At 46.8% G+C, this 13,382-nt stretch overlaps 1 protein-coding gene across 1 annotated transcript in view; it reads left to right on the forward strand.

Annotated features, from left to right (window-relative positions):
* Positions 1 to 13,382, forward strand: part of LOC115151179 (protein bassoon) — a 221,791-nt gene that overhangs the window by 187,208 nt on the left and 21,201 nt on the right. The window contains exon 5 of the mRNA XM_029695189.1: positions 11,592 to 12,395. Coding sequence (XP_029551049.1) covers positions 11,592 to 12,395 — 804 coding nt within the window. The remainder of the gene's footprint in view (positions 1 to 11,591; positions 12,396 to 13,382) is intronic.

Below are 13,382 nucleotides of genomic sequence, written 5' to 3' on the forward strand. Positions count from 1 at the left end.
AACTCTCGGGTTAAGTCCGAAATTGCCTATAGTGAACTACTTTTGACCAGGGCCTATAAGAATCCTGTCAAAAGTAGTGCATTATATAGGGATAGGGTTTCATTTCTGATTGACCTTTTGTTGATTGAATGTGAGGGGTGACAGTCTGTGTGTAACTCTGTTGATGAGTGTCATCTGCTCCATGAAGGATTACATCTGAACAGTTGACTGTGGAACTAATTGCAGTTGGGTCTCTGTGTCTCACCACTAATAACAATAGTACTGATTTGTATTCATACAGTGGCGTCATCTCATGTGCTTCAAAGCGCTTAACAATGTCTGGTGATTAAGCCTTCTCATGCAGATGAAAGATTTGATTTAGACAGCCTTTTGAAATGTACAACTACAGGGGTTTGACTGAGTCCTTTAGCCAGCTCTGACCTATCCTGTCAAGGGCCACACTGCAGCTAATGCCATGCTTGAAATACCTAATCTGACTTTAAAGGAGGTCATAGATATCATGGATATTTGGTTCAAAATGTAGGAAGGAACATTTTTGTTGAGCATATACTTAATCCAATGCCTGTGTGTTTTAATCTGAGGCAAATTATCACACTCTGAAGAAATTCAGATTAGGGTTGAATGGCGGGAACCTTTTACCAAGATTTCCCGCCCAAAACCACTCCCCTTTTCCAGGATAAATAACTGCGAGAAACCGGTAAATTATAATAAATTATTTATTTGAACAGCGTGGCGTGAAATGGAACTGTAAAATGAAATGTGATGTCTAAATCTGGCTTCCCTACGGCCTCTGCATGATGAATCAACACTCAGGGTGGGGACAGACACCCCATCTCTTTATTGAGCGCAGTTCACAATGCATGTAGACTTATCATCTCATCATGGTAACATTTTTTCTTGTGACAGGTAGGCCTACATTTGCTGCAGCATAGCCTATGCTAACGTAACATAAAGACCGAATGCGCGCCTAATCTGACCATCTCCATCTGGTTTTCGGGGATCAACTTGTTTTTTAATTGTAAAGATAGTTTTTTTTATTGCAGCTGCAGAGTATTAAAACATCCTATCACCAGTGTTGGAAAAGTACCCAACTGTCATACTTGAGTAAAAGTTAAGATACTATAATAGAAAATTACTCAAGTAAAAGTAAACGTCACCCAGTAAAATTCTACTTGAGTAAAAGTCTAAAAGTATTTGGTTTAAAATATACTTAACTATCAAAAGTAAAAGTATAAATCATTTCAAATTCCTTATATTAAGCAAACCAGATGGCACCATTATAAAAAAAAAAAAAAAATATATATATATATATATATATATATATATATATATATATATAGCAGCAGAGACTCATGGCTGCCCCCCCTCCCCCACATCTGTGTGTGACTTTTCCCTAGCCCCCCGTCACCTACGGCTGTGTGTTACATTCCCCCAGCTACCCCCACGACACAGCCCTCCGTGAGCCCGGGCCGCACCCCCCCCAGCCCAGCTACCCCAGATGGGAGAGGAGAGGACACTGTCTGCAGTGAGGGAGATATGGGGGAGGGACTGTGCTGGTCTTGACCCCGAGCAGCAGGAACGGTTGTGGTAGTTGCTGTTTGAATTCAGAGACAGCTTTGCGCTGAGTGAGGAAGAGGTGGGTCAGACTCATCTGGTGCAGCATGAGATCGACACAGGTGATGCTCAACCCATCAAGATGCGTCCCCGCCGTATCCCGCTGGCACGCCAAGAGGCGGCAGACAAGGCTGTGTTGGAGATGCATCAGGCAGACTTCATCGAGCCCTCAGACAGCCCCTGGGCAGTGCCAGTTGTCATGGTTCCTAAGAAGGGGGGCAAGCTGAGGTTCTGTGCGGACTACAGGCGGCTGAATGAGGTAACCAGGAAGGACTCATACCCCATACCACGTATCGATGAGTCGCTGGACCTGGTTAGGGGGTCCTCCTGGTTCTCCTCACTAGACCTCCGCAGTGGCTACTGGCAGGTGCCCCTCTCCCCAGAGGCCAGAGCCAAAACAGCGTTCTCCACTAACAGAGGACACTGGCAGTTCAAGGTCCTGTGCTTCGGCCTGTGCAACACTCCAGCTACTTTTGAGCGTTTGATGGACAGGGTGCTGGATGGCATCCCCCGACAGCAGTGTCTGGTATACCTCAATGACATCCTGGCCCATGGCAGCTCCTTCCAGTCAGCCCTGGTGGCGCTACGGAGTGTGCTGGAGCGGGTGGCTGCCGCAGGTCTGAAGCTCCAACCCGAGAAGTGCCACTTCATGAGGAGAGAGGTGTCCTTCCTGGGCCACCGAGTGGGGAAGGAGGGGATCAGCACCATGGAGGACAAGGTGGGGGCTGTCCAAGACTGGCCCACCCCCACCGACCAGCATCAGCTGAAGAGCTTCCTGGGCCTGGCCTCGTACTACAGGAGGTTTGTACGGGACTTCTCAAGTGTCGCTGCTCCCCTGAACCGCCTGCTGCCGAAGGACAAGGCTTTCACTTGGACAGTGGATTGTGAGGAGGCCTTCAAAACCCTCAAACGTGCACTGATCGGGGCCCCTGTGCTCGCCCCCCCCTGACCTCACCTTGCCCTTTATCCTGGACACAGACGCGAGCAATGTGGGCATGGGTGGGGTGCTGGCCCAGGTGGGGCCAGAGAGGGAGAGAGTGGTGGCGTATTTCAGCAAAACTTTTGACAAACATGAGCGCCGCTACTGTGTCACCCGGCGGGAGCTCCTGGCTGTTGTGGCTTCCATCAAACACTTCAAGTACTACCTGGGTGGCCTGCCATTTACTGTGAGGACTGACCACTCTGCTCTCCAGTGGCTCATGTCTTTCAGAGGGGCAGGTGGCACGCTGGTTGGAGGAGCTTCAGCCGTATGACTTCACAGTGGTGCACAGGGCAGGGGCACGCCACTCCAACGCAGACGCCATGTCCCGTTGGCCCTGTACTGCAGATGGCTGCCGCTACTGTGAACGGAGAGAGGGATGGGAGAGAGCGCTGAGTGCATAGGAGGGGGTCTGTGCCACAGTGTGTCGGGCGAGCGGGCCTGTCTGCTGTGAGCTGCAGACTGTCGACTTGGCTGAATGGGGGCAGCCGCAGGGACGGGACACAGACCTACAGCCAGTGCTACAGTGGATAGAGGCGCAGGTGAGGCCTCCATGGGAAGAGGTGACAGCACTCTCACTCGCGACCAAAGGGTTGTGGTCAAAGTTTGAGAGACTGCGGCTGGCTGATGCCGTGCTACAGCGGGCATGGAAGGAGTCAGCTACGGGAGAGGAGAGGTGGCAGGTGGTGGTCCCAAAAGCACTGCGGGAGGCTGTGCTCCAGAGTACTCATGGGGGGGTGGGGACTGGACACTTTGGGGTCACAAAAACACTCCGCTGCCTCCGTCAGGGCTTTTACTGGGGGCAGCACAAGAGGGATGTGGAGGACTTTTGCCGCTGCTGTGACAACTGCTGCATAGCGAGTAAGGGCCTCCCAGGCCGCTCTCAGTTCCCAGTGGGGGCTCCCATGGAAAGGGTGGGAGTGGATGTAGTTGGGCCGATCCCCACCACAGACAGTGGAAACCGCTGGGTGCTCACGGCCATGGACTATTTCACAAAATGTCCCGAGGCCTATGCTCTGCCTGACCAGGAGGAAGAGACCATCGTCGACGCCCTGACAGCGGGGATGTTCAGCAGGTTTGGAGCTGCGGAGTCCATCCACAGCGGCCAAGGCAGAAACTTTGAGTCCCGTGTGTTCGCCACCATGTGTGAGAGGCTGGGTATGCACAAGACCCGCACTACTCCTCTCCATCCTCAAAGTGATGGCATTGTGGAGCACTTCAACAAAACGCTTGGACAGCAGCTGGCCATCGTCTCTGCCAAACACCAGCGTGACTGGGACAAGCACCTGCCTATGGTCCTCATGGCATGCCGCTCCGCTGTCCAAGACTCCACCTCCTGCACGCCTGCCCTCCTCATGCTGGGGAGAGAGATCCGCACCCCTGCGGAGACGGCGTTTGGTCAGCCCCTGGATAGCCCTCATGTTGCCCCGGAGTATGCCCGGAGACTCCAGGACCGCCTGGAGACAGCCCAGACCTTCGCCAGAGAGCAGCTGGTGAATGCAGGTGTGAGGCAGAAGAGGAACTATGACGTGCACACCCGGGGAAGGCACTTTGTGGCTGGGGAGCTGGTCTGGGTCTACAGCCCCCTAAGGAAAAAAGGCAGATGCCCCAAGTTGGACAGTCACTGGGTGGGACCCTGCAGCGTCCTGGAGAGGGTAGGGGAGGTTGTTTACCGGGACAGGTTAGCCCCATACAGAGGGGCCTCTTCTCCCCAAACCCCAGGGACCTCCACAATTCCCCTCTCTGGCAATGACGGCCCCAGGTGCCGCAGACAAGGCTCCAGACAGCCCACTCCCCCTGTCTCCCTCCCTGTGTCACCACGTGGTTCCCCGGAGCCACGGACTGTATTCCCCGTTCCCGCTTCCTGGTCCCCCATATCCCTTCCTTCATCCCCTGGGTCCCAGAGGGGCAGCCCCCTGCCACGGGTGGAGCCCCCTGTTTCACATCTGGACACTCTGCGACCATCACGGCCACGCAGGCAAAGGAGACCTCCGGGTTGCTTCAGAGACTTTGTTTGTTCCCTTGGGGACGAGGGACTTTGTGGTGGGGGGGCTGTGTAGTGACCCACACAGACAGCTGTGGGTTATGTGTTAGGCTATTAGTGGGTTGTGTTGTACTTACCAGTGTTCATGGGGTCATGCCAATCAATCTGCTATCTGCCAATCACGGGAATGCCTGGAATGTTCTGATACCGGGCAGCCTGGTGGTTGGCGGAGTGGCGTGGAGGGGGGTTGGGCAGGGGGATGGAGCATTGGAAGTTAAGACCGGGTTTAGCCATTGTTCTCTCTCTTATGTCTGGCCTTCACAAGAGAAGGTCACGGTTGGTTTGTAGGGTACCTTTCATTTATTTGCCGTGGGCTACGGCCAAACAGTAGCCTGTGTTAAGTTGGGTTAATAAACCGTCAATTCCTTAACTCCATCCTCTGTCTGGACAATTGTTCCTTTATGATCTAGTCAGGTCATTACAATATTATTTACTGAAAGACAGGGGAACACTCCAACACTGACATCATTTACAAACAAAGCATTTGTGTTTAGTGAGTTCTCCAGATCAGAGGCAGTAGGGATGACCAGGGATGTTCTCTGTTTAGTGAGTCCTCCAGATCAGAGGCAGTAGGGAAGACCAGGGATGTTCGGTTGATAAGTGCGTGAATCTGACTATTTTCCTGTCCTGCTAAGCATTCAAAATGTAACAAGTAGCCTACTTTTGGGTGTCAAATGTATGGAGTAAAAAGTACAATATTTTCTTAAGGAATGTACAGTAGTGAAGTAAAAGTAGTCAAATATAAATATTAAAGTACAAATACCCGGAATAACTACTTTAGTACTTTAGTATTTTTACTTACTTTAGTACTTTAGTATTTTTACTTAAGTACTTTACACCACTGCCTATCACTCGAATATTGCTGCGCGAGCCCTCTCACAGTCTTTCTCACTCCATCAACTCTTCTAGATTGATACATACAGTATATAGGCCTATATTTAACGCAGTATTAGCCTTATATTTAGCTAATTAATGATGGGTTATGCATGATACGCTTCTAATTTATAGCCTCTGTCCCTTGCGCAATACACAAGCACCTGCGTTTGTAACGTCTGCTTCCAACTCACACTCTCAAACACGTAATGTTAGATAGATCCCCTGAACGCAGCTTACGCTCTCAAACACATAGATCCCAATCACCTGAATTATGATCACCTGTTCACACACCTGTATGTCATTATCACACACTATTTAGTTCAGTTCTTTGTGAGGTATTGTTTGTTTTGCGACACACGTCTATTCGGAGCGCGGGTTCCCCCCCAGTGATCTATTCCTCCCGTGTTTCCCCCCATTGATCTAATCCTCCCGTGTTTCCCCCCCCAGTGATCTAATCCTCCCGTGTTTTTGCAAACCAAAATGACGCATTTTGCCTATTCACTGCCTGTGCTTTAGCCTATCGGATTTCCTGTTATCAACGTATTGCCTGATTTCCCGGACGACGTTACTAGCCTTTTCCCTGGCTGTACTGTTGCCTGTTTGGAACCTTCTGCCTGTCCCTGGACCCTGCTACCTGCTTCCTTCTGTGTATTACCTTCTGCCTGTCCCTGGACCCAGCTACCTGCTTCCTCCTGTGTATTACCTTCTGCCTGTCCCTGGACCCAGCTACCTGCTTCCTCCAGTGTATTACCTTCTGCCTGCCCCTGGACCCAGCTACCTGCTTCCTCCTGTGTATTACCTTCTGCCTGCCCCTGGACCCAGCTACCTGCTTCCTCCAGTGTATTACCTTCTGCCTGCCCCTGGACCCAGCTACCTGCTTCCTCCTGTGTATTACCTTCTGCCTGACCCTGCTACCTGCCTCCTCCTGTGGTCCTTTACTAATAAACACCTGCTGCGCCCTGCGCTTGAAACCTGCTCAATGTCTCCCAACGTGTTACTGTGCTCTGCTGGCTTCCTTAAAAATGCTCCTTAGCTCGTTGGAGTCCCATGCAGGAAAAGATTGACTATAATAGCTTGCAGGACATTATTTTGGTTTGCATTTCTTATAACAATAGAGGGATGCAAGCTCTTATTTTGCTGAACGTTAAATACAGCAGCCGACAGAACTCAGGGTAGTTTGAAAGAAGAGTGAACATGCTATAAGTTATTCATTTAGACCTATAACCAATCTTCGTGAAGAAAAGTTAAAGCCTTCTGCATCTAATTCCAGTCCTATATTATACAAGGATGAAATTAGAATGGTGAAGACAACTAAACGTATTTTAGCTGTTGAAAGCGAGGAAGGACTGAAGCAAGAAAGATGAGGTAGGTTAATAACATTAGGGGAAATATTATGAAGGTATATATGCGTCAGCCTACTAATTATACAAATAGGCCTATTATATTTCAACATCAAATTCGCTAGCCTATACTAGTGAAGGCCGCATGTGCTGCACCATAATCGCACATTCTCTTCTGCTTTATCGTGGTTTGAACGATGTGCGTAATTCCAGTCCATATAATACAGTACATGTAGTAACCCATGGAACTATTAATGTTTTGGAAGGAGTGAGGGAGCAGCTCTTTATACACTGATTGCTTTACTACTAACCCTTGAGCATGGTGTAGCAGGCAGTCGCAGCTGCACTCAACGTGTGTATTTGAGTGCATTCCAATAGTTTAGCAATGACACCAGTGTTTAATTGCTAAACTGTAATTATTTCGCCACTATGGCCTATTTCCTTACCTCCCTAATCTTACCTCATTTGCACATACTGTATATAGACTTTTCTATTGTGTTATTGACTGGACGTTTGTTTATTCCATGTGTAACTCTGTGTCGCACCTCTTTGCTTTATCTTAGCCAGGTCGCAGTTGTAAATGAGAACTTGTTCTCAACTGGCTTACCTGGTTACATAAAGGGAAAATAAGAAAATACCTCTCGGTACTGAAATCCTACACCCCCTGGTAGCGTGTATATGTAATGCCGTTAATACCACATTACCACAGTATAGTAATACAGTTCACACGCAACAAGATTAGCCTACTGGATAGAGCTAGTTTCATTTATTTACCCAAGAGAGCATATAGCTAGCTACATCTATGGGGTTTTCTGTTTTTCTGTTGTGGGTAATGTGCAGCAGCCTATCATATATGTAGGCCTATTGGATAACGGCAATCATTTGGGCTTTTTTGGTCTTGTGCTCATTAAATGTTAATGTAGGGCTCATAAAATGTATTTAATATATGGCTCATCAGGTTCAGGTAGCATCAGGTTGGATTTTTCTTGCTGATCAAAGCTCTAATCAAATCCAGACATATTTATATGCTTTATGATGCCTTTGAACGACACTACAGGTTTTGGTGGGAAATACCGGGTTACCCGAGAGAAGAGTGATTTATTCTCGAGATAGAACATTTGTAAAATACCAGGAAAATATTCAACCCTAGTTCAGATCCTGAACATGAACAGCCAAAATCATGTTTTTCATGAAATTGGATGATATTTGGATGAAACCTGATCTAAGATTGAAAAATGACACTTGCATTGAGAAATGTTGATCAAAAGTTACTGGTCCCTCACCCCTTTTCAAAAACTTGGATTCAAGAGGTGAGATTAATAGTATAGGGTGACATCACCCTAACTCTCATTTTAATAAGTACTGCCTTCTTACCATCATCGGAGAAGGCATGTTTGCAGAGGGGCATGGTTTATATAGCTAGATACACTACATGACCAAAAGTATGTGGACACCTGCTCGTCAAACATCTCATTCCAAAATCATGGGCATTAATATGTTGGTCCCCCGTTTGCTATAACAGCCTCCACTCTTCTGGAAAGGCTTCCCACTAGATGTTAGAACATTGCTTGCTGGTACTTGTATCCATTCAGCCACAAGAGCATTAGTTATGTCTGGCACTGATGTTGGGCAATTAGGCCTGGCTCGCAGTCTGCGTTCTAATTCATCCCAAAGGTGTTCGATGGGATTGAGGTCAGTTCTTCCACACCGATGTCAACAAACCATTTCTGTATGGACCTTGCTTTGTGGTCAGGGGGATAGTCATGCTGAAACAGGAAAGGGCCTTCCCCAAACTGTTGCCACACATTTGGAAGCACAGAATCATCTAGAATGTCATATGATGTAGCGTTAAGAGATTTCCCTTTACTGGAACTAAGGGTCACAGCCTAAACCATGAAAAACAGCCCCAGACCATTATTCCTCCTCCACTAAACTTTACAGTTGGCATCATGCATTGGGGCAGGTAGCGTTTTCCTGGCATCCGCCAAACCCAGATTCATCCATCAGACTGCCAGATGGTGAAGCATGATTCATCACTCCAGAGAACGCGTTTCCACTGCTCCAGAGTCCAATGGCGGCAAGCTATACACCCCTCCAGCCAATGCTTGGCATTGCGCATGGTGATCTTAGGCTTGTGTGCGACTGCTCGGCCAATCCATTTCATGAAGCTCCCGACAAATAGTTATTGTGCTGAAGTTGCTTCCAGGGGCAGTTTGGAGCTCGGTAGTGAGTGTTGCAACTGAGGACAGACGATTTTTACGCGCTACATGCTTCAGCACTCGACAGTCCCGTTCTGTGAGCTGGTGTGGCCTACCACTTCGCGGCTGAGTTGAAAGTCACTGAACTCTTCAGTAAGGCCATTCTACTGCCAATGTTTGTCTCTGGAGATTTCATTGCTGTGTGCTTGATTTTATACAGCAAAGGGTGTGGCTGAAGTAGCTGAATCCACTAATTTCCACATACATTTGTATATATAGTGTAGCTACTCTACTGGTGCCAAAATCTGACTGTAGGGTGTCAGCAAATATAATAGTTTACACTATTCATCTATGGCAAAGATACTTATATTTCCCCTTTCATCTGTGTCTGGTGTTAACTAATTACTGGCTAGCTTGGTCTTCAGCCAGCATGGAACAAAATAGGGACAAGGGTCATCCAAAACTCTGACGCAGTTCTGTCAACACATCCATCAGTGCTGCTGTGAACCGCATCACAAGAGACATGCTAAACGGGATATGTATTAAAAAAAATGTACATCATTGCTTTGTGTATCACCAAATTTGCTTGAGATGATTTTACTGCTCACTGCATCCAAGTTGCTTGACATATGCGTTTCAAAGAGCTGTCAGTCAAGGCAAGCTCATTAATATAAGCTTCCTGCCCACTCAGCCTGTCTTTTTAAACTTCCTGGTAGTTAGCCATGAGAGAGAGAAATATTTTTCAAAAATGCTGAGTATTTCTATCCTCCAAAAATATTATGGGTGATATATGCTGCTCAAAAAAATAAAGGGAACACTTAAACAACACATCCTAGATCTGAATGAAAGAAATACTCTTATTAAATACTTTTTTCTTTACATAGTTGAATGTGCTGACAACAAAATCACACAAAAATAATCAATGGAAATCCAATTTATCAACCCATGGCGGTTTGGATTTGGAGTCATACTCAAAATGAAAGTGGAAAACCACACTACAGGCTGATCCAACTTTGATGTAATGTCCTTAAAACAAGTCAAAATGAGGCTCAGTAGTGTGTGTGGCCTCCACGTGCCTGTATGACCTCCCTACAACGCCTGGGCATGCTCCTGATGAGGTGGCGGATGGTCTCCTGAAGGATCTCCTCCCAGACCTGGACTAAAGCATCCGCCAAAGCCTGGACAGTCTGTAGTGCAACGTGGCGTTGGTGGATGGAGCGAGACATGATGTCCCAGATGTGCTCAATTGGATTCAGGTCTGGGGAACGGGCGGGCCAGTCCATAGCATCAATGCCTTCCTCTTGCAGGAACTTGCAGGGCTCTGGAAGTGCTTCTCCTGCTCCTCCTTGCACAAAGGTGGAGGTAGTGGTCCTGCTGCTGGGTTGTTGCCCTCCTACGGCCTCCTCCACGTCTCCTGATGTACTGGCCTGTAACCTGGTAGCGCCTCCATGCTCTGGACAATACGCTGACAGACACAGCAAACCTTCTTGCCACAGCTCGCATTGATGTCCCATCCTGGATGAGCTGCACTACCTGAGCCACTTGTGTGGGTTGTAGACTCCGTCTCATGCTACCACTAGAGTGAAAGCACCGCCAGCATTCAAAAGTGACCAAAACATCAGCCAGGAAGCATAGGAACTGAGAAGTGGTCTGTGGTCCCCACCTGCAGAACCACTCCTTTTTGGGGGTGTCTTGCTAATTGCCTATAATTTCCACCTGTTGTCTATTCCATTTGCACAACAGCATGTGAAATTTATTGTCAATCAGTGTTGCTTCCTAAGTGGACAGTTTGATTTCACAGAAGTGTGATTGACTTGGAGTTACATTGTGTTATTTAAATGTTCCCTTTATTTTTTTGGAGCAGTGTACATATATTATGGGTCACTCAAAAGTCTATTTTACATGGGAATCAGAATGACTGTTCCAGATGAAAGAAAAATAGTGGTGTCCGAAATGCCACTGTATTCTCTATATAGTGCACTATATAGGGAATAGGGTGCTATTTGGGATGTAGCACTGGTGTAAATTAGCGGCTTAAACCTTCTACGAGACAGCTGATTTATTGGAGAGTTGTGTTTTTATATTATTTCAGTTAAGAGGACATGCTTAATTTTTAAGTGCTGCTGTGAGCGCAGCGGTGGTGCAGACAACGGTAGTGCAGACAGCTGGTAGTGCAGACCGCGGTAGTGCAGACAACGGTAGTACTATTCCTGTCCTGTCTTATCTTAATGTTACTCAAGCAGACTCACCTTGTTGGGCAAGTAAGGCACCTCTTCTCAGCTCCCACCATCCCACTTCTATCACATTATGTGTCACTGTGGTATTTGTGGGGCTGTTTGTTGAATGTTTCTTCCTGACTTTATGTTTTATTAATTGATTCTTGACTGTAAATGTTCTTTGACTGACATTGTTATTGTCCCTTTTTGAATGATCATTATAGAATAATCTTCAGTTTGCAGTTAACAGACAATGTTTGTTTTGATACAATCCTGTACCTTGCAGTTTTCTAAAGGCCTCTTTTTGTTCTGTCTGTGTTTCAGAATAAAGAATGGCTCTGCCTGAACTGCCAGACCCAGAGAGCTTTGTCTGGGGCCCTGGGAGACGCTCCACTTCCTGTTCCTCAGCCAATGGGATCCCCACTGCACTCAGCTCCAGCCAATCATCAACAGCCTCAGCAGAGAGGGCCCAATCAGCAGGCAGGGCTACGACCCACTGATCCTCAACAGCAACAAAAACCACTGGGTGCCCAAGTAAGTGGCCCTCCTTTCTCCTCTGCCAAACAGAGCAAGGGGCCTGCCCAACCCTCCCCTGCCAAGGTACAACCCTCCCCAGGTAAGAGTGCACACTCCCCTGCTAAAACAGCCCAGCCCTCCCCTGCCAAGGGTGCACCCTCCCCCACTAAAACAGCATCCACCCCTGCCAAGGGCACACCCTCCCTTGCCAAACAGATAGGACCCACTGCCCAGAGCAAGGGTCCTGCCCAGCCCTCCCCAGCCAAGGGTGCACTGTCCTCTGCTAAAACAGCATACATCCCTAACAAGTGCTCACCCTCCCCTGCCAAACAGACAGGACTCACTGCCCAGAGCAAGGGTTCTGCCCAGCCCTCCCCTGTTAAAGTTGCATCCACCCCTACCAAGGGTGCACCCTCTCCTGCTAAGAGTGCATCAACTCAACCTAAACCCAAACAGCAGCAGGGCCAGGATAAAACTAAAGTCGTCCCCAAAACTCATAAGGAAAATGAAGCCAAAGCCTCGCCCAAAAAGGGAGCACCTGAAGCCATCACCACATCAAAAGATGAAAAGAAGAAACCCGTTGAAGATTCACAGAAGTCAAAACACCATGACGTGAGCCCCCTGCAACTTTGCAACTTCAGCGTCTTCACCACCGTTATTCTTCTTGATTTACCACCAGAATTTAATTTACCTAATTTTAGTAATCGTCATACTCTATGATCATTATAGCATATCATTCTCATCCCCCTTCTCCTTGTCATCTCTATCCCCAAGCATCAGCCATTTACCATGCATCACCTTTAGTATGTTTTCTTCATGTTTTTATTAGTTCAATCATAATGTTAAGCCTGTATGATCTGCATTATAGTCATCCCTGTCTGATATTGTAATCATGACTAATCAGTGTTATTAGCTAACATGCAATGCACTTTTTTTTTTCTTAATCATTATATTATGATCAGCTTGTTTATTTTTACCATCATTCATCATTCTTCAACAATGGCAGAGACTTCATTGCACATTTAATTACACGAGCATGTAACCAAAATATCATGTTTTTCTTTGCGTTTTATTGTTGTTTTTCGTTTTGATGTTTTTGTCACTTTTTATCTTAACCTTTTTATAGTCATATTTGTGTGCATTTCATTACCTGTAATTGTTGCCTGTGCTTTAATAACGTTCATTACATTATCTGTTAAGAGTTGCATGAGCTTTAATAACGTTAATTACATTATCTGTTATATACAGTTGAAGTCAGAAGTTTACATACACCTTAGCCAAATATATTTAAACTCAGTTTTTCACAATTCCTGACATTTAATCCTAGTAAGAATTCCCTGTCTTAGGTCAGTTAGGATCACCACTTTATTTTAAGAATGTGAAATGTCAGAATAATAGTAGAGAGAAATGTTTTTTTCCCAGCTTTTATTTCTTTCATCACATTCCCAGTGAGTGAGAAGTTTACATACACTCAATTAGTATTTGGTAGCATTGCCTTTAAATTGTTTTAACTTGGGTCAAACGTTTCGGGTAGCTTTCCACAAGCTTCCCACAATAAGTTGGGTGAATTTTGGCCCATTCCTCTGACAGAGCTGGTGT

Source organism: Salmo trutta, chromosome 16, assembly GCF_901001165.1.
Source record: "Salmo trutta chromosome 16, fSalTru1.1, whole genome shotgun sequence".
Classification (NCBI taxonomy): Eukaryota; Metazoa; Chordata; class Actinopteri; order Salmoniformes; family Salmonidae; genus Salmo; species Salmo trutta.